The 27,459-nt window shown below is 44.3% G+C and overlaps 1 protein-coding gene across 3 annotated transcripts in view; it reads left to right on the top strand.

Moving 5' to 3' along the window:
- CALN1 (calneuron 1) overlaps positions 1 to 27,459 on the top strand; it is a 529,580-nt gene that overhangs the window by 268,668 nt on the left and 233,453 nt on the right. For all 3 annotated transcript variants that reach the window (XM_043559878.1, XM_043559876.1, XM_043559875.1), the window contains one exon: positions 3,063 to 3,206. In XM_043559878.1, the coding sequence (XP_043415813.1) occupies positions 3,063 to 3,206 (144 nt within the window). The remainder of the gene's footprint in view (positions 1 to 3,062; positions 3,207 to 27,459) is intronic.

The raw sequence follows: 27,459 nt of genomic DNA, 5'->3' as shown, positions 1-27,459 counted from the left end.
CAGTGAGGTGGGGGACAGGAGGCATACCCTTCAAAGCCCTCATTTCCAGGCCGAGTTCACAAGCATCCCTGGTCCGGCCTCTCCGGGGTGTCCCGTGTAGGGATACAGGCCAGTTCGTTTGTAAGATCTAGGATATACAGGGGATCCCAGGAAAGAGGCCAAGCCCTGTAATGGCCAGGGAGCTCACGACTGAGTCAGACAGAGGAGAAGTGGAGATGTGACTCGGGAAAGGAGAACAGGGGGCAGAGGTCAGCCGGAAGCCGGCCATCCAGATGGCCCGCCTAGGACCCTGGCCTCTTCTTTGACTCCAGCCTGGGCCCCTGTCATCATCTGACAGTTTCTACTGCCGCATGCTTTGTGCCAGTTCTGAAAGTAGAGGCCTGATGTAGAGGCTAGCACCCAACCCATTTTTCAGAAGGGGGGATTGAGGCTGAGGGAGCAGCCCGCCCCCGCTGCAGGGCAGGGTCAGGCTGACTTCCTGGTGGGCTGACTCCCACCTTGGGAGCCCCTGCGTCTGCATCCTCCTGCCCTTGGCATCTGGGCTCAGGCCATATGAGGCCGTGGTCTCCGCCCCGCTGTCCTTGAGTGCTGAGTGCCATGACCTCAAGCTGAGCAGTGGCTCTGAGCTCTTTCCGGGCCACCTGGGACTTGGTAGGAAAACATATGGCTGCCTTAGGGAATCTTGGGCATGTTTCATTGGTGAGAAAAGCCTAAAAGTGCAGACAAACCCCTTGATTCAGATTTGGACCAGACTGAAATTTTTTCTTTATCCTCAATGGAAAAAAAGAGGGGCGTTTGAACAGCAGATTAATAGGGTATGAAGGAGAACACAGGCTTCCTGTTCTTCTCTTAAACACTTTAACAATGTCCACAGATCCCCAGAAAAGGTCTGGAAGGACCTTAGGGATCCTCGTGGCCAACCCAGCTCATTTTACACATGAGCAATCTGAGGCCTCAGGGTTTGGCCGTGGACCTAATTAGCTAATGCGCCTGGCCAGGAGCCTAGGGTCCCGGCGCACAGGCTGGTCTTCTGTCTGCTGGAGCCCACACCTATTCTCAGAAAGCATTCAGCAGGCAGAATTCGTACCGATGGTGAATCTGCTGCTGACATGTGATCCTTACTTGTGCAGGGAGGATCCACCATTGGACACCTGTCTGGGTAGCGCCCCCTTCAGGGTGTGGGTGGGAGTCCGAAGACGGATGACCACCACCGCCCCCCCCCCCACGACCAGTAGCAGACAGGGAGAGAACATTGGCCATGGTGGGCAAAGATGTTTTTGTGGGAGGCCTGACACGATTTGGGCAGGTATAGAGGAAGACAGGGCATTTCAGGTGGAAATACCGGCTGGGACAGTACAGCGGGCAGAAAACGGGGCCCTGGAGGTATCAGGCCCTCATCCTTGAGCCTGTAAATATTTCCTGGGAAAAAAAAGGCTTTTGCAGATGTTAAGTTGAGGACCTTGCGGTGAGGAACTTATCCTGGATTACCTGGGAGGGCCCCAGATGCCGTCGTGAGTGTCCTGATAAGTGAGAGGCAGGGGAAGATGGGAGACAGCAGAGGAAAAGGTGATGGGGCCATGGAGGCAGAGAGATTGGAGTGACCTGGCCACAAGCCGAGGAACGAGAGGCAGCCACCAAGAGCTGGAAGAGGCAAGGGACAGATTCTGCCCTAAGAGACCACAGCCCCGTCCACACCTTGATTTTGGTCCAGTGGTACTGATTTCGTGCTTCTGGCTTCCAGATGCTTCGAGAATAAATTTCTGTTGTTGTAAGCTGCCACGTTTGTGGTGATTTGTGACAGCAGCCGCAGGAAATTGGTACCAACGGGAAGGGACGAAGCTTGTTTGGGTGAGGGTGTGGTTCAAGGTATTTGCCGGGAGCACGGCCAGATATTTAGAGAGGTATTTAGCAGGTAAAGGGCTTAGGGCCAGTGTCTCGTGTTAGTTGGAGGAATTCCTGCAAGCTTCTGCATGGATCTTTCCCTCCCGACTGGAGCGTAGGGCTCTGGAGGAGAACCACGGCACCCAACAGATTGTTGTTCCCTCTCTGTGGCACTTAATTCCGTGCTCCCTGGGTACAGACAGCCAATACTTGTTGAACAGCATGATGGATGTTGGCAGCTGCCATACCTGGGCTTGCACCGGCTTTATTGATGAGCAGTCAAAGCTGGCCAAGTCTGCTGTTCAGATCCCATTGATGAACCTGTCATCTTGAGACCACGGTCTCGAATGAATTCCCTGTGCCCTGCGTCGCGGTGGTAGGATGTGGTGGGATGCACCCAGCCCACCCAGGACTGACGGGCTGCCGGGGCTCTGGAGGGAGGGGCTTTGGGTGGAACGCAGAACAGCTCAGGTTGGGGTCAGAGGACAGGCGATCACCTGCCGAGTGGAGTGGCCTTATTGATAGCAGAGTCCAATTCTCCACCGGCCTGGAGAGGATGTGATTAAAGATGCCTTTTGGGCCTTTATGACACTCTTATCGATCCGAGGTTGTTTATAGCCATAAAACAGCTGTAAATTAGAGGCATGAGATAAAAACAGCAGGATACTTAACTCCTGTCTTCCTGTGAGGTTGAAAGAGCTCTCTGTACCTCTTCCACAGCGGTAGGGAGCGGAGACACCGGTGGGCAAAGGGGAATCTCTTCTTTCCTGCAAACGAATGGCCCAGGTTAAGAGGCAGCTCTCTCCTCACAGCTGAAACCCAACTGCTCGTTCCTGCTCAGGAAGTGTCCTCGGTTAACACGAGCGTCGACTGGGACCACAGTCCAACTGTGCGCCGACCGCGGGGTTTTAGGATGGTCCGGGCCTTCCGAAGCTGGTTTTCTTTTTCCCCTTCCCTTCCTTATTTCTCATTTCCTTTTCTCTTCCTTTCTGTGTGCTCTTTCTCTTCTTCCTCTCTTTTCTTTTGTCCCTCTTTTGGCTGCTTCTTTTATCTGATTAAACGGTTCTGACCTATTGCTATTCGTAAAGCAGTTAGGAGTGTTCCGCGGGGTATCGCCAATCATTTCAGCGCAAGAGACCAAGACGTGTGACCGTTGGACCTTCTTTGCTTTCCCCTTGTAGAGATCCGAGAGGCCTTTCGGGTTCTGGACCGAGATGGGAACGGCTTCATCTCCAAGCAGGAGCTAGGAATGGCCATGCGCTCTTTGGGGTACATGCCGAGTGAGGTGGAACTGGCCATCATCATGCAGCGCCTGGACATGGACGGTGAGACCCCGGCACGCGGCATGGCCCCCGAGATGAGCCCCAGCTTGTCAGCGAGACTCCCCCCCGCCCCCAAGCTTATTCATTTGTTTTGAGACACAAAGAGAGTGTGAGCAGGGGAGGGGCAGAGAGAGGGGGAGAGAAGGAGAATCCCAAGCAGGCTCCAAACTGTCAGCACAGAGCCCCACCCGGGGCTTGAACTCATGAATTGTGAGATCGTGACCGGAGGCGAAATCAAGAGTTGGACCCTTAACTGGCTGAGCCACCCGGGTGCCCCGGCGAGACCTTGGTGTTAAAGGGCCTTGCACTTGGGGTCAGAAGGCTTGGGTTCATGTCTCAGTTTACATTTGAGGGCTAGATTAGGGTTTTTCAAACAATATTCCGTGGAGTCCCAGGGCCCTGCAGAGGTGGTTCTGGGGCCACTGGCAGGGCAGGGTGAAGAAGGAGGCTGGGCGAGTGGAACAGCCACCATAATTCTCTCCACCTCCCCTCCCTCTCTTTTAAATAGCGTTACTGAGCCAGAACTCACATGCCATAACACTCACCCATTGAAATTGTGTGAACCAGTGGCTTTTAGTGTATTCACAGATTTGGGTAACCAACGCCATAATCAATTTTAGGACATTTTCACCACTCTGAAAAGACGCTCTGCGTTTTAGCTGCCACCTCTCAATCCCTCTGTCACCCAAGTCCTAGGCAACCACTAATCTACTGGTCTCTGTGGATGTGCCTCTCTGGACATGTCATATCAATGGAATCCTACAACGTACGGTCCTTTGTGACTGGCCGCTCTTACTTAGCATCATGTTCATAAGGTTTGTCCATATTGTAGCATGTATTAGGACATTTTTTTTCTTTTTTACGGCCAAATCATGTGCCGTTGTCTGGGTATAACAGCTCTTTCCTATCTGCTTTACTTACTGGGTTTCTACATACAACCTCACGGGGACGGGGCGGGTGGGGGAGTGAGGTTTCACTGTACTTTCAAAAAGTTCCAAAAAAAACAACACCTTCCACCTTTGAGGTTCTTTCCTCGTCTAAAACCCGGAGGCTACCCCAAACCTGTTGTGACCCTCCCGACGTTCAGATTCTGCCTTGACTGAAGGTCCAAGAAAAAGCCTTCTTCTTCTTTTTTTTTTTTTCAACACACTCCCCCCCTCTGAAAAGCAGCTTGATCCCGGGCCTCAGGGGTCCAGCGTGGTGGGCATTGGGACTCTCAGGTAGAGCATGAAGTGTGTAAGTGAGAAAAAGGAAGCAGGGGATGATGGGGTCGGGAAGTCCTTTGAAGGAAAGGACCATGGGAGGGAGATGTTTGCTTGGCCTGCAGGCTGATTGGAAGAAACCGCTCGGTCCTGTTACTTTGCTGGAGTTGCCGGAAGGATGATAATAAGGGTGGCCATATGGCGAATGAACCCCAGCGCCAACCACGAAGCGCAGCTGTGGCCGTTTATTTTCTGGTTCAGGAAAGAGATGTTTCATCAGGGGTGTTCAGCGGTATGAGCAGTCCCAGCCTTGTCCTTAACGGCTCTGATTGATTGTGATTCACCATGTCTTTGCAGGCCTGATTTGACCTTGCTTTATATTTAGCTGCTTGCTTTAGATATTTCTGAAAAGCCGGAGCGAAGCACATATCGTATAGCAAAGTCTGTTTTCCGTTGACCCCCATCATCATTTCGGAGACACATTTCCAGAAAAAGTTTCCTTCTTAAAATAATAGAGATCTTAATTTATACCTCTGTTCGTGGAACGAAGATTTTGTGCTTTTGAGTCTCTGCCCACAACTCGTATAACAAAACCTAAGTGGAATGGACTAGAAGCAAATGGAATTAGTTACATTTAATAAAAAAAAAAAAAAATGAGCCAGGGCTATTGGGGGTGAGTTACTCCGATGAAATCGTGGGGTCTGCCTCAAAGTTCTTTCCGGTTCTTTGTGTATTCAGTCATCAGATCGCTCAGCTCACAGGGAGTTTTTACATTGTTGCAAATCTTCCCTGATTCCTCGAGGTCTTGGAGTCCCGAGGGATCTTGTGCGCCCGTGGCAAAATTTCCGTTCGGTTTAAGAGCTTCCAAGTGTCACCAACTTACTTACCACTCATCTTACTCAAAGGAATGCCAAAGGAAGAACTTCCCAGAAGTTAAAAGAACTTGACAGTTGTCTTGCAGAGAATTTCTGCTAGTTCCTTTAACGAAAGCTGAGGCCATCAGCTGCTTTGCAGTCACTTCATCAGGTAAAGACACATTTTTTTTTTTTACTTTTTTAAAATATTTATTTATTTTTGAGAGAGAGAGAGAGAGAGAGAGAGTGCAAGGGCAGAGAGAGAGAGAGAGGAGGACAGAGAATCTGAAGCAGGCTCTGTGCCGACAGCAGAGAGCCTGACTTGGGGCTCAAACTCATGAACCTTGAGACCATGACCTGAGCCACCCAGGCGCCCCACATTTTCTTTACATTTGAAGCTCAGCTTCTTCGAGGTTCTGTTTTGTTGCCCACACAAGCTTTGATACAGAAGGTATGAAGACAGGGCAGCCGTGTACAGAGAAGGAACTTTCTACCCAGTTTATTAATTGCCTAAGCGTGCAAAGAACTAAGTGATAGATGCCCAGTCTGAGACTGAACCGTGTCTTTAAGAGTTCTGCAGATGACGCTGGTAAGTGACATTTCTGGGGTACTGCATTCTGGATACGGATGGACTGTTTTTCAGTGTCTTTCTCTGAAACGGGCCTTTTGAGCTTCTGTTAAAACAAACAAACAAAAAAATAGGTCCTAATTATATCCTTCCTTTCTAGCTTCTGTAACTGGGAGTTCTCCACGGAGATTCAGCCTTACTGAATTAAGTTATTCTCTGGCACGAAACTTCTGGCGTGGCAGAAATTTTTATGGGGATAATGCCAAAAACACGGGGTGTCTGGGCTGGAGCCTAAGCTCCATGCTTAGCTTGTAAGATGATGGTGCCTCCGGGCCCGCAGACCCTGGTGTCCCGGGGCAGCGGGAGAGGGGGCAGTGCCTCCGTCCATGCAAGCTGGCCGTGATTAGGAGCGGGTCTGGCCCACACACCGCTCTTCTCTTTCTGGGGTCCCTGCCGGTCTGCCCGACGGTGAGGTCATACCTTCGGCACAAGGCCCGGCTGGAGTAGCCTAAGTGTGTCTGTGCAACCCAATTTGACACATGAGGCTTTCATTAGGTGGTTCCTCGGGAGTGGGGTGCCTTGCCGCCCAAGCGTGTAATAGCAAGCTCCCTGGATTAGGCAGCTCGGCGGGATTTCCTGGACACAGAGCCCGCAGCCAGACAGCTGCAGCCTGTGTGTGTGGAGCTGGTTTTCCAGAGGACACCGTGGAAGGCAGGCTGCAGGGTCTGGGATTGCTGTCTGGGCCTGTGGCCAATTTGCATTCAGTGCTGCCCCCGCGTGTGTGTGCGTGCACACGCGTGTGTGCGCCGTGAGGGCAGATGTGCTCAGAGTTAAATAAACAGAAAACCAGAATTTGCGCCTGCTGCCCATTGCTTCCTCTTTGGCCCTTGACTGCAGAGGCTCTTTCTCGTCACTTTGACTCCGTTCCACACCCCCTGGTGCTCACGGTTCTTCTTCCGTTTTATCAGCCTCTGCAGCCGAGGGGACTTTTGCCCGAACGCCAGCTGGGAACCAGAATCCCCCTTTCCTGGATGCTTTTGGCCAGGATCTCCCCTTCAGCCCAGAAACTGCAAGCCTGCAGAACTCGCAATGCAGCCCCTGGAGGCATTTAATTAAGCCCAGCGCCCTAAGGCCTGCCTTGCATGTGGGGGAAGCAACTTCTCTCCATTGCCTCTTGCTACTGGTCATGTGCCGTCTTTGGAAGAATTGACAAATTAGTCACCCCAAAAAGTATCTGCACCCAAAAACAGTATCTGCAAAGCTTACCACTTTCATAGAAGCGGGTTGAGAAAGGCTGCTTGAAAAGGACTCGGGTTTTCTGCCACGACCTGTCTGTTCCTAGCACCTCTGCGTTTCCCACGGTGGCTCCAGGGGCCCCTCCGAGCCTGCAGCCTCCTTCACAGGGGAATAAGGCCCTGGTGTCTTCAGGTCCCAAGGGCTAGTTTTGACTGCTCTCCAGATTTTAATAGTTTCACCAGCCACACCCATGTGGCCATCTGGAATGAATCCAGCTAGCGTTGCACAGTTTCCCAAAAGCAGTCAAACCAGAAGACATTTTCGGCCACTTGGGGCCTCTGCAAGGGCCCCACTCGCGGGTGCTGATGCCGACCTCTCCCCCTGCAAGCTTCCCTTGGGGGCTCCTGCCCTTACAGAACAGAAGGCCCTCTTTTGAAACCAACGTAGGCCTTGCCTTCTTTCTCCTCGATTTCCTTTCTGCCTCTCGAAGGTGCAGAATGTCAGGAAATTCCAGCAAATGTGGGCTTTTGAAATGACTTCCTATCTCTTAACGGGTTCGTAGTTTGCTTTTAGGCCCACCTCTGTCTGGAGAGTGAATTTGACCCCGCTTAGCTCGACCTTGAAAAGATTTATCTGGCGGCCGCTGTGTGTGAACTTGCTTATTTCTGTGGTTGGCCAAGTTCACTTTGGTTCATTTTGAGACAAGTCACTGAACTGCAAAGAACAAAACCGTGGCCGGAGTCACGTGGCACCGTTAGCAATGGGCCTGTTGTGCCCACGCCTTCACATGCACGTCTTCCCCACCTCGGCTGCCTGTTCCTTACAGGTACGTCCTTTGCGGATTAGTCAGGATCATGACCTGTCTTGTGACCATTTGCGATCTCCTAGAAGACGAAAGTGGAAGCCTAATTCGGAGGAGCGCTCACGTCTGCCTCACTTTCATGCAAGTCTGGTACTGGTTTGGATGCTCTGGGACTGCCGTGAGCTAGAACGCACGCTTGTTTCCTGTGTGTGAGGGAGGATGCTTGCCCACAGGCTGCATGAGTGAAGCAGAAGGCGTATAGCGGGGCGGAGGGACACTTGGGGCTTTGTAGCCCCAAGGTCCTGAACCTGATGCACATCAGAAAACACCTGGGGGGCGTGTTAAAAAGCAGACCAGTAGAGTCAGACTCACAGCGGGGCCCAGAAGCCTGCAACCTTCTTTAACATCTCATCAAGTTACAGACAGCAGTGTGTCCACTGACATAACCAGGGGACTTTGGACCCAAGGAAAAATCTAAAGCTGTGAGCACTTGTCTGAGCAAGAAGGTCTAAGTTAGAGGTAAATGCCTGTAAGGCAGAGGAGATTTTTCCTTTGGGAATTTGACGAAGGACAAGGACAGTCTGTGGTAGGCCAGCCCTGCCTGAAGGCAGGAGTCCCTCCCAGACAGACCTCACTCCTCCGGACGCCCCAGCTTTCTCCCTCCTCCGTCGGCGGGCCAGGGACCTGCAGACTAGGCATCACCTGGGAGCTTGCTTAAAATGCCAAAGCTCGGTTCCACCCCAGATCCGCTGATTCAGAGCCTGCATTTTTTAAAGTTATTTACTTATTTTGAGAGAGAGAGCAAGCGAGCTCACATGGGGGAGGGACAGAGAGAGGGAGAGAGAGAGAGAGAGAGAGAGAGAGAGAGAGAGAGAATCCCAAGCAGGCTCTGTACTCATGTGGGGGCTCATAGTCACTAACAGTGAGATCATGACCTGAGCTGAAATCAGGAGTCAGACGTGTAAGTTGGACTGAGCCACCCAGGTGCCCCAAGAGCCTGAATTTTAACCAAAGTCCCAGGTTATACATATAGGCAGGAAAGTTTGAGAAGTGCTAGTCTAAGGCACAACTTTGAGAAGGTGTTTCCTTGTTTGAGGTTATCTCCGTGGAGTGAGGCCCCTCCCCAGTCTCCTGCCAGAAACTCGCCGCCCAGGGATTCGCGACTTACAAACTGGAAGTAATTCACAAAGCCAAAGTCCTGGCGGAGGTCGGTTACAGGAATATATCCAAATATTTGCCTTTGTGAATACTCACAAATAGCATCAAACTATTATATATGTCACTCCTCGTCAGTGCATTATTGCCGAATGTACTTGGATCTTGCCATGGTTAAGTCTTAGCTGGGTAAGGATAACGATGACCAACACTTATGTAAGCTCACCATGTCCCCAATAACAGCAGAATAACACAGGTGCAGTCTTTACCTTGACCACACACTGTTATAGGCTTTATTAACTTTTTAACTTTATTAACTTCTTTGTTCTCATATCATAGGTACTAAGTAGTAGGATTCTCATTTTTGTAGATGACAAAAATGAAGTAAGTAACTTGCCTGGTTCATGTTGCTGGTCAGACCATATGAATTTAAGGTCTTAACCACATATCTTGTAGATGCATTATTTGTGTGTGTGTGTGATTTTAGTTGGTATAGGTCACTTAGGGTGACAGCAGGGCATTGAAGCGGTGACTAAACAGGACACACACATACACACGTACCCCAAGGTCATGGCGTCACCTAGGTATTTCGGACCTATAGGTGAATGTGTTGGTTACCAATTACTGTTCCAGATAGTCTCCTGCTGTCACCTTTGGATGGATGACAAGCTCCAGCCGCTTCCGAGGTTATGCTGGTAGGAGTCAAGCCTGACCCTAGAACAGAGTCTATGAATTGAAGATGGTTGCTCGTTGCTTTAATGAGGGGAATCCTTTTTAGGTCCTCTGGGGATATATAGTTGGGGTAGATGTTCATGAAAAATCAACTTCAAGCTTCCTGACTCTGGGAGCAATTCCTTCTTCTGTGTTATGCCAGGGAAAGTGTACCATCTTAAACGTACTGATAGTTGGCCATATTGAATCCAACCTTCAGCCAAAGATCAGACTGTCTGAGCCACTTCTAACTACCCAAACCAAGGTAATAAAACCAATTTCTGATAATGAGTACCCATTTCAGTAAGAGCGTCCTCAGCTGATATTATATTCTCTTTCCCCTGTTTTAGCGCCCTGGAATCCAACTGATAGAAATTACCAGCATCTCACCTCTCTGTGTTCTCTCCTACCGGACTTGAAACTTCTCCTGGGACGTGTCCGATCTGATCGTAATCATGGGTGTAAAGGCAGCAAAATTCGGTGGGAGTAGATCTTGAAAATAGGCATCCCCCTTCGAGGCAGCCACTGCAGCTGTGTTTCTTCCAGGTCTTCAAGCTGGTCTTGTCTGACCTCAGGGAGATCTCAGAGAGGACACGAGGGAGACTCGGGCATTCTGTATTCCGAATCCACCCAGAGATCCCCATTCCAAGTCTTAGGTCGCACTTCTTTCCTTCCGGTCAGTGCCCTAAATTTATTTTACATCAGAGATCTGGGGAGTCCATGATCTCAACTTAACAACTCTACAGACCACACAGTGAACCTTGGGGTCCTGCCTGCAGTTGCCTGAAGCACGTGATTCTTTTGGGGCCACCTTGGAATCACTCTTGTTCTCTGACTGTGACCAGAGCTGAGAGTTTCAAGGTCTGAGCTTGTTTTCTCTCTCAAGGGCGTTCACAAGCAGCCCGCCCTCCACACTCCTTGTAGTCATCATTGCTGCCGTAAAGGTCAAACACAGGAACTACATGGGTCTTCGAAAGCCTTGCTTTCCATAATTATTTTATCCCAAGAAACCACAGATGACATTTAATTAATTATGATGCCACTTCTGTCAAGGATACCCGTATCCCGTTTTTTCACTGGCAGGAAGGTCAGCGCTTCATTTAATAATAGAGGTGAGCAAACCAGTCTCAGAATCCCATTTGGGAAGGTTGTTTCTTCCTGGTATACACACTACATCATGAACACAGAAACCGTGTTGGATTCCTAGAGGCAAGAGCATTATGTGGAAGACAAGAACTTGCTACAGTCCTTCATACGTAAATAACATTTCTGTCAGGCAAGGTGTACCGAAAGGAATACGTGAGAGGGCCATCTCAGAACACCCCGACCAGTATTGAGCGTTATTTAATAAGTCGTTCCTGGAGCACCTGGGTGGCTCAGTCGGTTGAACATCCGGCTTCGGCCCAGGTCACGATCTCGCGCGGTCTGTGAGTTCGAGCCCCGCTTCGGGCTCTGTGCTGACAGCTCAGAGCCTGGAGCCTGCTTCGGATTCTGTGTCTCCCTCTCTCGCTGCCCCTCCCCCACTTATGCTCTCTCTCTCTCTCTCTCTCTCTCTCTGTCAAAAATAAATAAACATTAAAAAAATTAAAAAAAAATAAACCAGAAATTAATAAAAGTTTGACTAAGGATCCTACCCATTTGGAATCTGAAAATTAAAAACCAAAAACCCTTCCAACTTAATGAATAATTTCATGAGTTGACACTTAGAAAAAAATGCAATAAGTTGAAAAATATAGCATATTTAATTAAGAATTAAATAGAGTTGCCACTAAAACTGGAATGAAAAAATGTGGGAAATTTAAAAAAGAATACTTGATACAGTTTTGTGAAAATACATTTGAACATCTACACGAAATGGAGATTTTTCTGGAAAATATAAATTCTTGAAATGAAGTCAAGCCCAAGTAAGTAGTCCAACCTGGAAGTTGCCTACTTGCCGGCTTACCAGCCAAATACAGCTGATAGCCCTGTTTTATTGGGCTCACACATCATTTTATAGAGCAGAAAACCTCATGTTAAAAATATGCACTTCTCTGGGGCGCCTTGGTGGCTCAGTTGGGTCAATGTCCGATGCTTGATTTCAGCTGAAGTCATGATCTCACGGTTCCTGGGATCAAGTCCTGCGTCAGGCTTTGCACTGACAGTACGGAACCTGCTGGGGATTCTCTCTCTCTCTCTCTCTCCCTCTCTCTCTCTCTCTCTCTCTTTCTCTCTTAAAATAAATACAAATAAAAAACTTAAAAAATATGCACTTCTCTCTCCTCTTAAAACCTTGGAGAATTTAACAAGACTGGACTGAATTCCTTCACTACAAAAATTTGGTGGAACTGAGTGGCTCTCTCCCTCTAGGCAAGGCAAATGCCACAGTCTCTGCCATTCCTTATAGTCTTACACATGCCTCCTCCCTTTAGATGGACTAGCTCAGGCCCTGTAGGCTTTGGAGTGTGGCACGGTGCCTGAATTTAGGACCAGTGAATGGTGAGGGGATCTTCCACTGCTATGGCAATTCATTCTTCCTTTCCCTTGGTTTTAATTCTATAATGTTTTTGTGTTTGTTTCGTCTTTCTGTGTGTGTTCCTGTGTTGCTTATTTGTTGTCATTTCTAGCAACTTCCGTAGCTGACTTATTTTAATTTTTTTTTATTATTTACTAACTAAGGCAACTAAGGCAGGAAATTTGCCACTGAGAAGAGCTTTAGTAATGTCTCCCACGTTTTGATAGTTTTTTTTTTGTTTTTGTTTTTTTTTTAATTTTTTTTTCAACATTTATTTATTTTTGGGACAGAGAGAGACAGAGCATGAATGAGGGAGGGGCAGAGAGAGAGGGAGACACAGAATCGGAAACAGGCTCCAGGCTCTGAGCCATCAGCCCAGAGCCTGACGCGGGGCTCGAACTCCCGGACCGCGAGATCGTGACCTGGCTGAAGCCGGATGCTTAACCGACTGCGCCACCCAGGCGCCCCCGTTTTGATAGTTTTATTGTTTCACTGTTTGCTTCACAATATTCTATTGTGTGTTTTCATTCCCTCTGCCACTCTACAGATTCTTTAGGAAAGCATTTTATGATTTCCAAGTCACTGGAATTTTGAGTTTCTAGTTTACATTTAAATTTTCTAGTTTTATTGCATTGTGGAAAGTAAATATGACCTATTTGGGACGATTTTCTTTGTAACCAAGAATATGAGCTTTTATGAAGGTATCGCCTCTATGGTACGAGGCTTTCGTACGTGCATAGAAGTTACCTTCATATTACCTGTATTTCCTCCACCTGTATTTTTCGTTATTTCATCTGAGATAAGTAACTTTGATGTGTTGAACTCTCCCACTGCTCTTACCTTGTTTCCTTGGTTTACTTCCAAGGAATTTTCATTACGATTTTCAATTCTCTGTCTGCCCTCATAGTAGATTTTATCTTTTATCAACATCAGTGTTCTTTAAACACTTTTAAGTTATGCTTTTGCCTTATGTTGATTTTTGCTACGTAACCTTTTTGCCCGTGTTTGCATAACATTTATTGTTAAAGTGCGGTCATTGGGGAACATTCACCATTATTCAGCTTCTTCCAGGGAACACAGCCTGGTGCACTCCTGCCCTCTCTGTGTGAAACCTCTACACAATATATGCCCGGATGTTTTCTTTTCTCTTTTTTCTTTTTTTTTTAGTATCTGAAGGGCTTTTTTTTTAATTTTATTTTTTAAATTGACATCCAAATTAGTTAGCATATAGTGCAACAATGATTTCAGGAGTAGATTCCTTAGTGCCCCTTCCCCATTTAGCCCATCCCGCCTCCCACAACCCCTCCAGTAACCCTCAGTTTGTTCTCCATATTTATGAGTCTCTTCTGTTTTGTCCCTCTCCCTGTTTTTATATTATTTTTGTTTCCCTTCCCTTGTGTTCATCTGTTTTGTCTCTTAAAGTCCTCATATGAGTGAAGCCGTATGATATTTGTCTTTCTCTGACTGACGAATTTCACTTAGCATAATACCTTCTAGTTCCATCCACGTAGTTGCAAATGGCAAGATTTCATTCTCTTTGATTGCTGAGTAATACTCCATTGTACATATATACCACATCTTCTTTATCCATTCATCCATCGATGGACATGTGGGCTCTTTCCATACTTTGGCTATTGTTGATAGTGCTGCTATAAACATGGGGGTGCATGTGTCCCTTTGAAACAGCACACCTGTATCCCCGGAGTGCAGTTGCTGGTTTGTAGGGTAGTTCTATTTTTAGTTTTTTGAGGAACCTCCATACTGTTTTCCAGAGTGGCTGCACCAGCTTGCATTCCCACCAACATTGCAAAAGAGATCCTCTTTCTCCTCATCCTCGCCAACATCTGTTGTTGCTTGAGTTGTTAATGTTAGCCATTCTGACAGGTATAAGGTGGTATCTCATTGTGGTTTTGATTTGTATTTCCCTGATGATGAGTGATGTTGAGCATTTTTTCATGTGTCGGTTGGCCATCTGGATGTCTTCTTTGGAGAAGTGTCTATTCATGTCTTTTGCCCATTTCTTCACTGGATGATTTGTTTTTTGGGTGTTGAGTTTGATAAGTTCTTTATAGATTTTGGATACTAACCCTTTGATATGTCATTTACAAATATCTTCTCCCATTCTATCGGTTGTCTTTTAGTTTTGCTGATTGTTTCCTTCTCTGTGCAGAGCTTTTTATTTTGATGAGGTCCCAGTAGTTCATTTTTGCTTTTGTTTCCCTTGCCTCTGGAGATGTGTTGAGTAAGAAGTTGCTACGGCCAAGGTCAAAGAGGTTTTTGCCTGCTTTCTCCTTGAGGATTTTGATGGCTTCCTGTCTTACATTTAAGTCTTTAATCCATTTTGAGTTTATTGTTGTGTATGGTGTAAGAAAGTGGTCCAGGTTCATTCTTCTTCATGTTGCTGTCCAGTTTTCCCAGCAACACTTGCTGAAGAGACTGTCTTTATTCCATTGGATATTCTTTCCTGCTTTGTCAAAGATTAGTTGGCCATATGTTTTTGGGTCCATTTCTGGGTTCTGTATTCTGTTCCATGGATCTGAGTGTCTGTTCTTGTGCCAAGGATGTTTTCATTTTTAATTATCCCGGGAGCCTTTTTATGGGCAACCTTAACCTATCCTTTATTTCAGAACTTTTACATTGGGTCTTCATTCTTCATTTTGTGTTAGGTTGGTTCCATGTGTACTGACTGTTTTCTTTGTCTTTTTAAACTGCAGTGTGTTTTTCTTTTTTTTTTTTTTTTTTTTTAATTTTTTTTTCAACGTTTATTTATTTTTGGGACAGAGAGAGACAGAGCATGAACGGGGGAGGGGCAGAGAGAGAGGGAGACACAGAATCGGAAACAGGCTCCAGGCTCTGAGCCATCAGCTCAGAGCCTGATGCGGGGCTCGAACTCACGGACCGCGAGATCGTGACCTGGCTGAAGTCGGACGCTTAACCGACTGCGCCACCCAGGCGCCCCTGCAGTGTGTTTTTCAAAATTGAAGTTTAACTGACATGTAATGCCACATTATGTTAGTTTCAGGTGCACAACGTGATGCTTCGATATGTCAATATCATGATACAATGATCACAGTAAGTTTAGTTAACATCTGTTACCATGCATAGTTACAGAATTTTTTTTCTTGTGATGAGAACTTTTAAAATCTACTCTCTTAGTAGCTTTAAATTATGGAATACAGTACTACTAGCTACAGTCATCATGATGTACATTATATCCCCATGGCTTATTTATTTTATAATTGGGACTGTGTATCTTTAACTCCCTTCACCCATTTCACCCAGCCCCCCCAGCCCCCACCTCTGGCAACCACCAATCTCTTCCCTGGATTAATTGATCAATTGATCCATCTACCTACCTGCCCATCCATCCATCCATCCATCTGTCCACACACACCACATTTTCTGTATCCATTCGTCCATTGGTGGACATTTGGGTTGTTTTCATGTCTTGGCTCTTGTACATAATGCGGCAGTGAGCACGGGGGTGCATGTATGTTTTCAAGTTAGTGTTTTTGCTTTCGTTGGATAAATACCCAGAAGTGGGATGGCTGAATCATCTGGTAGCTCTATTTTAAAAATTTTCGAGGCACCTCCATACTGTTTTCCATAGTGGCTGCACCGTTTGCAAGTCCATCAACAGAGAGTGAGGGTTCCCTTTGCTCCACTTCCCGGCCAATGCTTGTTGTTTTGTTGGTAACAGCCATTCTGGCAGGTGTGAGGTTCTGTCTCACTGTGGTTTTGATTTGCATTTCCCTGATGATTAGTGATGTTGAGTACCCTTTCATGTACTTGCCGGCCATCTGTAGGTCTTCTCTGAAAGAATGTCAATTGAGATGCTCTGCCCATGTTTTAATCGATTGTTTGGTTGTTTTTTTGTGTGGTTTTTTTTGCTATTAAGTCATATAAGTTCTATTTATATTTTGGATATTAACCCCTTATCAGATATATAATTTGCAAATATTTTCTCCCATTTTGTTGGTTGCCTTTTCATTTTATTCATGGTTTCCTTTGCTGTGCACAAAAGATGTTTGTGTGCTTCTCTAAGTATTCTTGCGGTTGTTTGGAAGGTAGATTTCTTGATTTCACTTTTTCTAGTAAAGGTTTGGTGAACTGATCTCTGACATCAGTTACATAAAGCTTTGGTGAACTGATCTCTAACATCAGTTACAAATTAGTAACAGTCTTTTTTATGGAAGATGAGAAATGAAATGTTTCCTTCCTTTCTCTTTTCTATTCTTTGTTAATTTCAACATATGGTTATTATAAATGTGCTTCCTTTCCCTTTCTAAAAATAATTTTCGGGTTTAAAGAATATTATCAATTTTATAGCTATTTTTGAAACAATTATTTTGCCTGTACATTTAACTAATTTCAGTGCTTACACGCAGCCACATTTACCACGCTTTCTGTTTCTTTTTTTAAAAATTAATATACATCTGTTCTGGCGTAAACTTTCCAAAATTTCTGTCTTTTCTTTTTTTTTCAGGAGGTTTACCTCAACCCTATACCTACCTGAGACTATTTCTGCCTGAGAATGTTTCTGCTGACACACACAATTCGATTTAGGTACAAGATTCTTGGGTTTTGGCCTCTTTTAAAGTTCAGTGATTTCTACTCCATTATTTTGGGTTTTTGACATCAAGAAGCTCATTGCAATCCTGCTGTTTATTTCTTGCAATCAACCTAATTGTGGTGGGGGCGGGGCGCATCCTATTACTAGCGAAGTGTGAATTTCTCACCTTCTCTGCTTCTCTGGCTTGTCACTGTTCATGCTGGTTAGTAAGTTGGTTCTTGCTGTTCTTAGGGCTTATGATGTGATTCACACTCTGGATGTTTAGACTGAGGTTTTTGGTTTTTTGTTTTTCCCTAGGAAACTTTTTTTTTTTTTTTTTTTTGCCCCTTTTGTTTTCTGTTTTTGCTTCATCAGATGTTAGTCTCCTAGCCTTCTGTGCGGGTTAGATCCCGGGCTGTGGTCTCCATATTTTCCCCTCACAGATGTCCATTCTGTCATTCTTCAGTCTGCTGTATTTCTCATATATACATTTATATCATACACCTATCTTGACTTCTTCACTACTTTGAGGCTTTCCTGTGAACCGTGTACTGATCACTGGGTTTTATTTCTGTAACCATACTTTCTCAGGTCTGTGTCATCTTTCCTGTCACTTTTCTAATTTGGATGAGGTGGCATCCTCTCAGTGTGGTTGAGGAAATAAATTGGATACTTCCCAAACATTCTTTGGTAAATCCGTTTGGCAGTGAGGCAGTTGCCGAGTTCTGAGACGGTTGCTGGTGACTTTCGAACCACGAAACCACGAAATTCGCACACAGGTCTCTTGAGTTTTCAGAGTAGAGGCAGATCTATCTTGCCCAAGGCTGACTCAGGGTTAAGCTGGACTAGGTTCCAGCAGAGATGGGTGTGGGCAGCAGCCAGATCCCCTTCCAGCACCAGGCAGAGAATGGGGTGACGTGAGGGAACCATAAGCAGGTTATTATAAGCCTAGGGAAATTGAAGAGAAACTGAGTAGGTGTCTCTTGTGGTCTGGGTATGCATGGGATCCCTATAAAAATTCTCCCTGAAATTTCTGGATCTGCACTATGTGGGGGTCCCTGTTTTTTTTCCCATTTCTGTCTTGTTTCTGTGGGTATAACTTTTAGATCAAATAATAGTAACTTCAGACATTTTTTCTTGTTTCTGTTTGTTTTCATTGTTTTTTGTTGTTGTTGTTAAGGTTTATTTTTGAGAGAGAGACAGACAGACAGATGAAGTGTGAGCGGGGCGGGGGGGGGAGGGGCAGAGAGACAGGGAGACACAGAATCCAAAGCAGGCTCCAGGCTCTGAGCTGTCAGCATAGAGCCCGACATAGGGCTTGAACTCACTGTTCACAAGATCATGACCTGAACCAAAGTCAGATGCTGACCAACTGAGCCACCCAGGTGCCCCTCTGGTTTCTGTTTTTAATGGAAATGTCCCCAGAGTTGAACTTACACTTGCAAATGGCCTTGATTGCTGTTTGGGATGGATATTAGTTATAATGGTAGGGCAACATCCTATTTTTGGCTTACCTTTTTTTCTTTAAATTAGTAGTAGCTACTCAGTATCTTTTTGGCATCTACTGAGATAATCCATAGTTTTTATTATTTTGCCTGTTGATGATATATATTATTTAATTGGATTTACTAAAATTAAAAAAACGCCTGCAGTTCAGGAAGATTCCTTCTTCATTAAAATGAGTTTCTCTCTCAATATCCTATTGTGTTTGACTAGCTGTGTTTTGTTTTTTATTTAGGTTTTTGCATCTACATCCATAAAAAATAATTGATGTGTTGCCCTTCCTTTCCATTTGGCAGGGTTTTGTATCAGAGTTTTTGCTGGTTTTATAAAGGTATTTGGGAGTTTCCCATCTTTTTATGCGCTGGAAGAGATTATAAAATAATCAGTTTTGAATATTTGAACGCATTCCTACCAAGTCATGTAAGCATAAAACAGTCTTGAATGGTTCTTTACCAGTATTTAGTTTATATCATATTTATGAACCTATTCAAGTGATCCTTTTCTTTAGTAAATTTGATTTTGTTCCCAGAAATTACCCATTTCTTTTGGATTTCAAATGTGTTCATATAATGTCTGCTTGTCATTCTTCATATTTTATTGTCTTTTAATTCTGTAAATATATCATCTTTGTGATAATTGCACATATGCTTGTTTTATTTCTTTTATCTTAATATGACTTCCAGATGATCTTCCTTGCAAATATGTATTTTTTCCTCCAAGAATCGTTATCACCGTCTTGATTAGCAGTGAGATTAGTTCAGTTTTGGGACCGGGGGTTTACATTGTAGATTCTAATTCTGCTAGGAGTTTTTATTTTATTTGTATTTTTTTTCTTGTAGTGTTTTCTAGTTTTGTTGTATTTTTTTTTAATCATTTCCCCAGCTTCCTTTTCATCGCAGCCTGTTCTCAACAGATCTCTGTTTTTTAATTGATTCACAATTCAAATACTATAGAAGGCACAGTTCTTGAGTGATCAGTTTGATGAGTTTTGACAGTTACATACAGCAGTGTAACTCATACCCCACTGTAAGATTTGAACAAAATAATTCCTTGATAAATATTTGTTCCTACTTCTGTGGCTTATGTATTCGTTTCTTAATAGTGTCTTTTGATTAGCAGACATTTTAAGTTTGATTAAAGCCAATTTATCACTTTTTTTTTTCCTTTGGAGTTCAGTGCTTTTTGATTCCCATCTAAAAAAAAAATTAGCCTGCATCAATGTTTCGTTTTTTTTTAAGTTTTATTTCTTTATTTGAGAGAGAGAGGGGCCATGAGCAGGGGAGGGTCAGAGAGAGAGAGAGGGAGAGAGAGAATCCCAAGCAGGCTTTGTGCTGTCAGTGCAGAGCCCGATGTGGGACTCGATCCCACGACTGTGAGATCATGACCTGAGCCCAAATCAAGAGTCAAATGTTCAACTGAATGAGTCACCCAGGGGCCCCTGCCTGTATCAGTGTTATAGAAATACTTGATTATGTTTTCTTCTAGAAGATTGATGGTTCTGGCTTTCACATTGAGGTCTGTGATCCACATGAAATTAGTTTTAGTGGATGGAGGAAGGCACAAGTTGAGATTCTGTTTGCATTAGTTTTTGGTTATTCTAAGCACAGTTTGTGAAAGATTTTTGTTTCTTCTTTGAATTGACCTGAAACCTTGGTTGGATATTGATTGTTTCTGGATTGTGACAGTTTCTGGATTCTCTGTTCTTTTGATCGATTTCCTCCTTTGTGTACAGTAACATCATATTGTGCTGAATCCTATAGTATTATGCTCTCTCAAAATCAGGAAGTATAGGTCCTGAAACTGTTCATTTTTCCCAAATTGTTATGGTTATTCTAGATCCTTTATGGTTCCACACAGAGTTAAAAAAAATCAGCTCGTCAGGGTGCCTGGGTGGCTCAGTCGGTTAAGCCTCCAACTTTGGATTTCAGCTTAGATCATGATCTCATGGTTCATGAGATCAAGCCCCAAGTGGAGCTCTGTGCTCACAGTGCAGAACCTGATTGGGATTCTCTCTCTCTCTCTCTCTCTGTCTCTCTCTGTCTCTCTGTCTCTCTCTCTCAGCCCCTCTCCCATTTGTACGTACTCACTTTCTCTCTACACCCCCCCCCCCCACTCAAAATAAATAAACATTTAAAAAAATAAAAGCCAGCTTGTCAATTTTATCAACAAAACTATCTGGGGTTTGTATTCCAATTGTGTTAAAACTATAGACACATTTTAACAGAACAGACATACTAACAACAGTTGACTTGTGATCTACAAAGGGTACTTTCTTCATTCCTTCTTTGGCTCTCATCGTGTTTTTGTATGTTTCATTGTGGATGACTTGGTTTATTCCTAGGTTCTGGGTGATTTTTGATGCCATTGTAAATTGCATTGTTTTTAAATCTCACTTTTAGATTATCTGCTACTATTATGTAGAGAACAATTGTTGCTTTTTCAATTGATTTTACAGTCTTTTATCTTGCTAGTTCTATGAGTTTTTAATAGCTTCTACAGGATTTTCTACAGACTCAAAGATGTTGTCTCTGACAGTTTCAATTCTTTCCTTCAAAGTTTTATGCCTTTTATATTTCTTTTCTTGCCTTATTGCACCAGCTAGGATTAATTGAAGTGATATGAGGAGACGCTTTTATTTCTTTCTTGATCTCAGGGAAAATCTTCCACCACGTAGCATGTAGTTAGCTGTAGGCTTTTCGAAGATGCTTTCAACAGATTAAATACGTTCTCTCTACTTGCGATGACTGAAAGTTTTCGTCTTGGATTGGTATTGAATTCTTTCAAATACTGTTTCTGCATCTGTTAAAATGATCATTTTTTCCTCATGTTCTGCCAGTGTGGTAAATTACATTGATATATTTTCACACGTTGAACAAACCTCATATTCCTACAATTACACCATACTTTGTCAGTTTGTATTTTCCTTTTCAGGTACTGCTAGATTTGATTTGCTCATTATTTAGTTAAGGATTATTGCATCTGTGTTCATGAGGTATATTGATCTGTAATTTTCTTATAAAATGTCCTTGTCAAGGTTTCGTATCAGGTTTATGCTGGCTTCCTAAAATGAATTGGTTAGTGTTTTTTACCCCTCATCTATATTCTGAAAGAATTCTGTAGGATTGGCATTTTTCTTCCTTAAATGTTTATTTGAAGCCACCTGGACCTGGAATTTTCTTTGTTAGAAGGGCTTTTTTTCTCTAATGTTATATCATAAAAATTTTCAGTCATGCAAAAAAGTTGAGTGAAGTCAACGCCTATATACTCATGACACTGATCTTATAATGCTGAATGCTTTATCATAGACCTATTCATCTTTCTCTATGGGAAACTGTTTGATTATAAAATTCTTTCTTTGAAATCATAGAGCTATTTTGATTTTCCATTTTTTTTAATGTTTATTTATTTTGAGAGAGAGAGAGTGAGAGAGCGAGTGTGAGAGGGGCGGAGTGAGAGAGAATCCCAAGCGTGCTTCCTGCTGTCAGCACAGAGCCCAACCCGGGGCTGGATCTCACAATCGGCGAGAGCATGACTTGAGTGGAAATCCAGAGTCAGACATTTAACTGACGGAGCCACCCAGGTGCCCCTCGATTTCCTATTTCTTTTTTGCATTATTTTTGGTCACTTTTGTATTTTAAGACATTTGTTCATTTTAGTAAATTATCAGTGTTTTGACCCAAGTTTTTCTTAATATTTCGAGATTATCCCTTTAATGTCCGTAGGATCTTTGATTCCTAATATTGTTAATTGCTTTCACTCCATTCTCCCTTCATCGGCCATCAATTTTCTTAATAAATTTTACAACTAACTTCGACTTTGATAATTCTATTGCTGGTTTTTATTTCATTGATTTCTGCCTTAATTTTTTATTATTTTTTTCAAGTTACCCCTATTTAATTTGTTCTTCTTTGCCTAACTTGTTAGAGTGAAAGTTCAGATCGTTGATTTTAAACCTCTTTTTTAATACAAGTCTGTTTAAAGCCTTCAGCCACGTTCTATAAATCCTTTAAAAAATATATAGTAAACATTATTACATGTCAGGGAATTGGGCCTGGTTTGAATAGGACAGAAGAAGTGAGGCAGACTAACATTGATGGCTAGCTTCTTGCACGTGGTAAGGAAGGCAGCCTGTACCCAGTTTACAGATGAGAAAGCCAAGAGCCAGATGAGTTTCTGTTGCCCAAGAAGCCACACAGCTGGTAGATAATGGGCCTGGGATTCCACTTCCAGCCTTTTCGGCCCCCACTCCCTGCTGCTGCCACCCGGACAAGATAAATCCTGGAGTGTTGTAATAATATGAGTGGCAACAGCACATTAAATACATGCATTATTTACTTCTGCAGAGTATTTTAAAGTTTGGAAAGCGTCCTCACCTCTTTTCTCCCCTCTGTTTCCCCAGCATTCTTGTAATGACCAGTATGCGTGGGTGTGGGGCTGCATGGTCGGGATGCGTCTTGGGAGAAAAGAGGAACAGGGAGACAGGAGGCCACGCCTGCTTTTCCAGGGCTGCATAAAGAACGCTGCATTGTCTTCTCCAGGCATTCAAGGTGCTTCTCACTCCACAGGTCACAGTGCATTGCTTTCCTCCTGGTCAGTGTGTACCATTTTCTAATGCCCTTGTGCGTTTTTCTTGACTTTGACTCCTAGGCTGGTTAGAAACACCGTGCTTAGTTTCTAAATAATAGAGATTGTATAGAAATCTTACTGTCATTATCAAATATCAGCGAGGTATGTTGTGGTTACCATTTCATTACCATTGCCATCAGAAGGCGTGTCTTGAATGAATTTGGTCCTTTGACATTTGCCAGGTCTTGTTTTATGGCCCAGCATTTGGTTCTCTGTGCGCTCGAAAAGAACGTGTGTTTTGTGTTATGGGTGTAGTGGTCTATAAATGTCAGTTCCGTCCATAGTTCTCCCAACTATGCGGGCTTGGTGATTTCTCCCTTTCGTTCCACAACTTTGGTGCGTGTATTTTGATGCTCTCTTACGAGACGCACGCACATTAAAAATTGTGATACTTTCTTCATAAAGTGTTTTCTGTATACATTTCTCTGTAAGCCTTTACTGTAATGAAATGTTGGATAACACTCTTTGTCTTGAAGTCTTTGGTGACATTGCTAAGCATGTATATGGCTTACTTCTTCAACTGTCTTACTTTCCACTTGTTACTGTCTTTGTATTTATTATAAGCTGCAAATAACCGGTCTCTTTTTTATCTAGCCAACCGATCTTCTTAGCGTCTATCTACGATCTATGTAGTTGTTGGTAAGATTCGGTGTAAGTCAGCCATATTGATACATGTTTTCTGTTAGAATCATGTATTCTGTGTTCTCTTTTTCCTTTCCTGCCTTCTCTCAGTTGAAAAGAGGGGGCTTCAGTCATCCTATTTGGTCTCTCTTACCGTTTTATTATTTTGCTTTGTATATGTGTAGTTAGTGGTCACTCTAGAGATTACAATATGCAATAACTTACATTATTACAACATTTAAATGGACATTGCCATGTATTTGCTTCCCCATATACTTTATTGTATTTATTATCGTTTTACCTTTTCTGCTGCTTCTTCCTTCTTGCATACCTGAGCTTTCTTCTGGCTTAACTTCCTTTCAGCCTAAAGACGTCCTTTTAACATTTCTTCCACTGCATTTCTATCAGAGAAGAATACTCTCAGCATTTCACTGACAAAATGCCTTTTTTTTTCCATTTTTGTCTCTGTTATGGTGGTAAAATACATATACTGTAAAACACCACTCTAAGCACTTTTCAGGGGAGAATGCAGTGGCGTTAGGTACATTCATGATGTACAGTCAACAACTGTCACCATTGTGTATTTCCAAAACTTTTCCATCATCCTAAACAGAAACTCTATAACTATTAAGCAATACGTTCATATTACTCCAACCTCTGGTAACTTATAATTTGCTGTCTCAATGAATTTGCCTATTCTAGATATATGTGGAATCATACAATATTTGCCCTTTGGTGGTTGGCCTATTTGAGTTAGCTTAACGTTTTCAAGTTTCATGCGTTGTAGGAGGAATCAGAACTTCATGCCTTTTGATGGCTGAATAATATTCCATCGTATGTCTGTGGCACATTCTGTTTATCCATTTATCTGTTGGTGGACGTTTGGGTTATTTCTACTTTTTGGCTTCTGTGAATATGCTGGAGTGAACATTGGTGATCACTATCTGCTTGAAGAAAATGTCTTTATTTTATCTTCACATTTAGATGATATGTAAAAAATAGACAATTCCAGATTAAAGTTTGGGGGCCTCTTTGGTATTTGGAACATATCATTTTATTATCTTCTGGCCTCCATTGTTCCTGATGAGACATCCACAGTTATTTCTACCGTGGTTACCTTTTGTCAGCTGCTGTGTCTTCTCCTTTGGCTGTTTTGAAGATTTTTTTGCAAGTTTTCGGCAGTTGATGCTGTGCCTGGGCATGATTTTCTTTGCATTCGATGTCACTCATATGCGTCAAGCTGCTTGGACTGTGGGTTGATATCTTTCATCGATTCTGGTACATCCATGGTCATTATCACTTGGACTATGTCTTCTTTTTTATTCCCTATCTTTTTTCTGGCACGCCCAGTGATGTGCTTGTTATCCCATTTGATACTGTTTGTCAAATCGTCAATGCTGTGCTTCGATTTTTTTCCACTCCCCTTTGTGTGTTTCTGTTTCAGCAGATACTTTTTATGGACAGATCCTTTTATTTGCCTGGTCCCGTCTGCTTTTAAGCCCATCCAATGAGGTTTTTTTTTTTTTTCTTTTTTACATTTATTCATTTTTGAGAGACAGAGAGAGATGGGGCATGAGTGGGGGAGGGGCAGAGAGAGAAGAGCGAGACACAGAATCCAAAGCAGGCTCTAGGCTCTGAGCTGTCAGCACAGACCCGTGAACCCACGAACCGTGAGATCACGACGAGCCAAAGTCAGACGCTCAACCAACTGAGCCACCCAGGTGCCCTGTCCAATGAGTTTTTCATGTCTATTCTTTTTCTATTTTTAGCGTTTTCATTTGTGTCTTCTTTGTAGTTCCCATGTCTCTATGGAAATTCCCCACTTGTTCACATATTTTCTCTCTTTACCACTAGATCTTTTAACATATTTACATAGTTATTTTAAAGTCAGACCATGAGTACACCTGGGCCATCTCTTAGGTGCGCGTCTTGAATTTTCCTCTCTGCGCTATCAGTCATACCTTCTTGTTTTTTCTCATAATTTTTATTTTATTCATTTTTAATTAATTCATTCATTAATGAATTAACTTGTTTATTTATTTTGAGAGAGAGAGTGCGCATGCATGAGCGGGAATGCAGCAGAGGGAGAGAAAATCAAGCAGGCTTCACGCTCCGCGCAGAACCCAGCGTGGGACTCGGTCCTGCGACCCTGGGATCATGACCTGAGCCAAGATCGAGAGTCAGATGTTGACCCACGGAGCCACCCAGGCGCCCCTTCTCCTGATTTTTATCGAATGCTAGATATTGTGTGTAAAAGAACCTAGAAAACTGAAATAAAGAAAATTTACCCCCAGACAGGTTGGCAGGACTCTTCTTAGCCAGGCCTTTGTGTCGGGGTCTTAGTCAATAGTAACCCGCGGTTGAGCCCGTCGGGGGCTTTGGTACAGCTTGAGTTAGATTTAGTTCACAGTGACTTCAAAGATTTTGAGGGAGGTGTCAGGACTTTCTGTTCACCAGGGCTTGCGATCTGAGCGCTGACAAGACCGTGCAGATGTCTTTAGGCTTCATAGCTGAGCCGCCAAGCTTTCCGGAGGCAGGCCAGCTTTTTGTTCAATGGGGACTTGTCTCCGCACTCCGGTTCCACCCTGGATTTTTTCCGAGTTTTTAGGAGCTCTCCATTCTGCCACCTGTTCTGGTCACTGGAGAGCAGGTGCGGACACTCCGCGAAGCCTGGCGGGCCTCCGAGGGGTTTCGCTCAGCCCTCCGGCCCTACCCCCGGCCTTCGCCCTGCTCGCTGCCTTCACTCAGGGACGGTCCATGCGACGGAGTCGTGATGGGGACAGAGCGCTCTGCCGCACTGTCACAGCGGTGACAAGGGTGTGAGAAGTTAGGCTGATTCCTCCTTCATCCCACATCTGCCATGAGTGAAAGGAGCTGTGATTCTCTTCGCCCCCAGAAGGGCTCCTCACTTCCTGCAGTTCAGTCCATGTAGATGTCCTTGATTCCTTAGCTCTCTGATGACAGGGAGGAAGGACGATTTGTGACTTATCTCCGCTGTTCTCGTTATTAGGCGAGGAGGATGGTCTCTTGTGACGTCCTGCATCCCAGCCAAAAGGGCAATCTCCTAGTTTCTTTTCATTTGTCTTTGAGAGCTGATATTTTCTAGGAGGTTCTGAGAATATGAAGTAGATTCTCTCTCAACGTTTCTTGTGGTTTCTGACGTAAAATTCATTTCCAGAGTATGCTGTTCCTGCAGATTATGTTTTCAGGGGAACCCCCTCTCTTACATCCTACAGATAGAACGGGACCACCGCCATAAATTGGTCCTCGAGTGAGAAACGAGTGACCATTTGCCAAATGAGAGGCTACGGGGATTGCCCTTACTTAGCCCATGCTAATCGTGTCTCAGATCTACCGAGCAAGGCTCTCCTCTTGTCCCCAGGCAAGTCAGAACGCATCCAGTGCTGGTCTGAGTGAGCATCTTTCCAGTTCCTGGTACCCCTGTCCTGTTTTCTGTCCAAATCAGAGCGAACAATGTGCACGATGCCTGCCTGCCCTGGAGACCCCCAGCAGGCCCTTTCTCACCCCTCTGCTGACATCTCTCCTCCCGAGCCAGATGCCCCGGGGAGGCTGCCTGTTACCCCCCTCACCCCCTCCACACTCCACATTCGCAGTTAACACTCATTTCATTCATTCCACTGCCAGCTGTTGGTTGAGCACCCTCCACGCGCCCTGTCCTGTTGTAGGCACTTGGCACAGATCTGGGACACACACACACACACACACACACACACACACACACTCCCTGCCTGTGTGGAGTTTGCCTCCTAGTGGGAAACGACTCTTTTTACCTACTTTAATTCGTTTAATCCGCACAACAGCCTTATGAGGTAGGTCTTTTACTGCTCTCATTTTCCAGATGAGAAAATGGAAGCACCGAGAAATTAAGTAAATTGCCCCAGGTCTCCCCAAAAGGCCAGAACAGAATTCTT

This window comes from Prionailurus bengalensis, chromosome E3, assembly GCF_016509475.1.
Source record: "Prionailurus bengalensis isolate Pbe53 chromosome E3, Fcat_Pben_1.1_paternal_pri, whole genome shotgun sequence".
NCBI classification, from domain to species: Eukaryota; Metazoa; Chordata; class Mammalia; order Carnivora; family Felidae; genus Prionailurus; species Prionailurus bengalensis.
The sequence above is the reverse complement of the archived record's forward strand: the minus strand, read 5'-3'. Positions and strand labels throughout refer to the sequence as shown.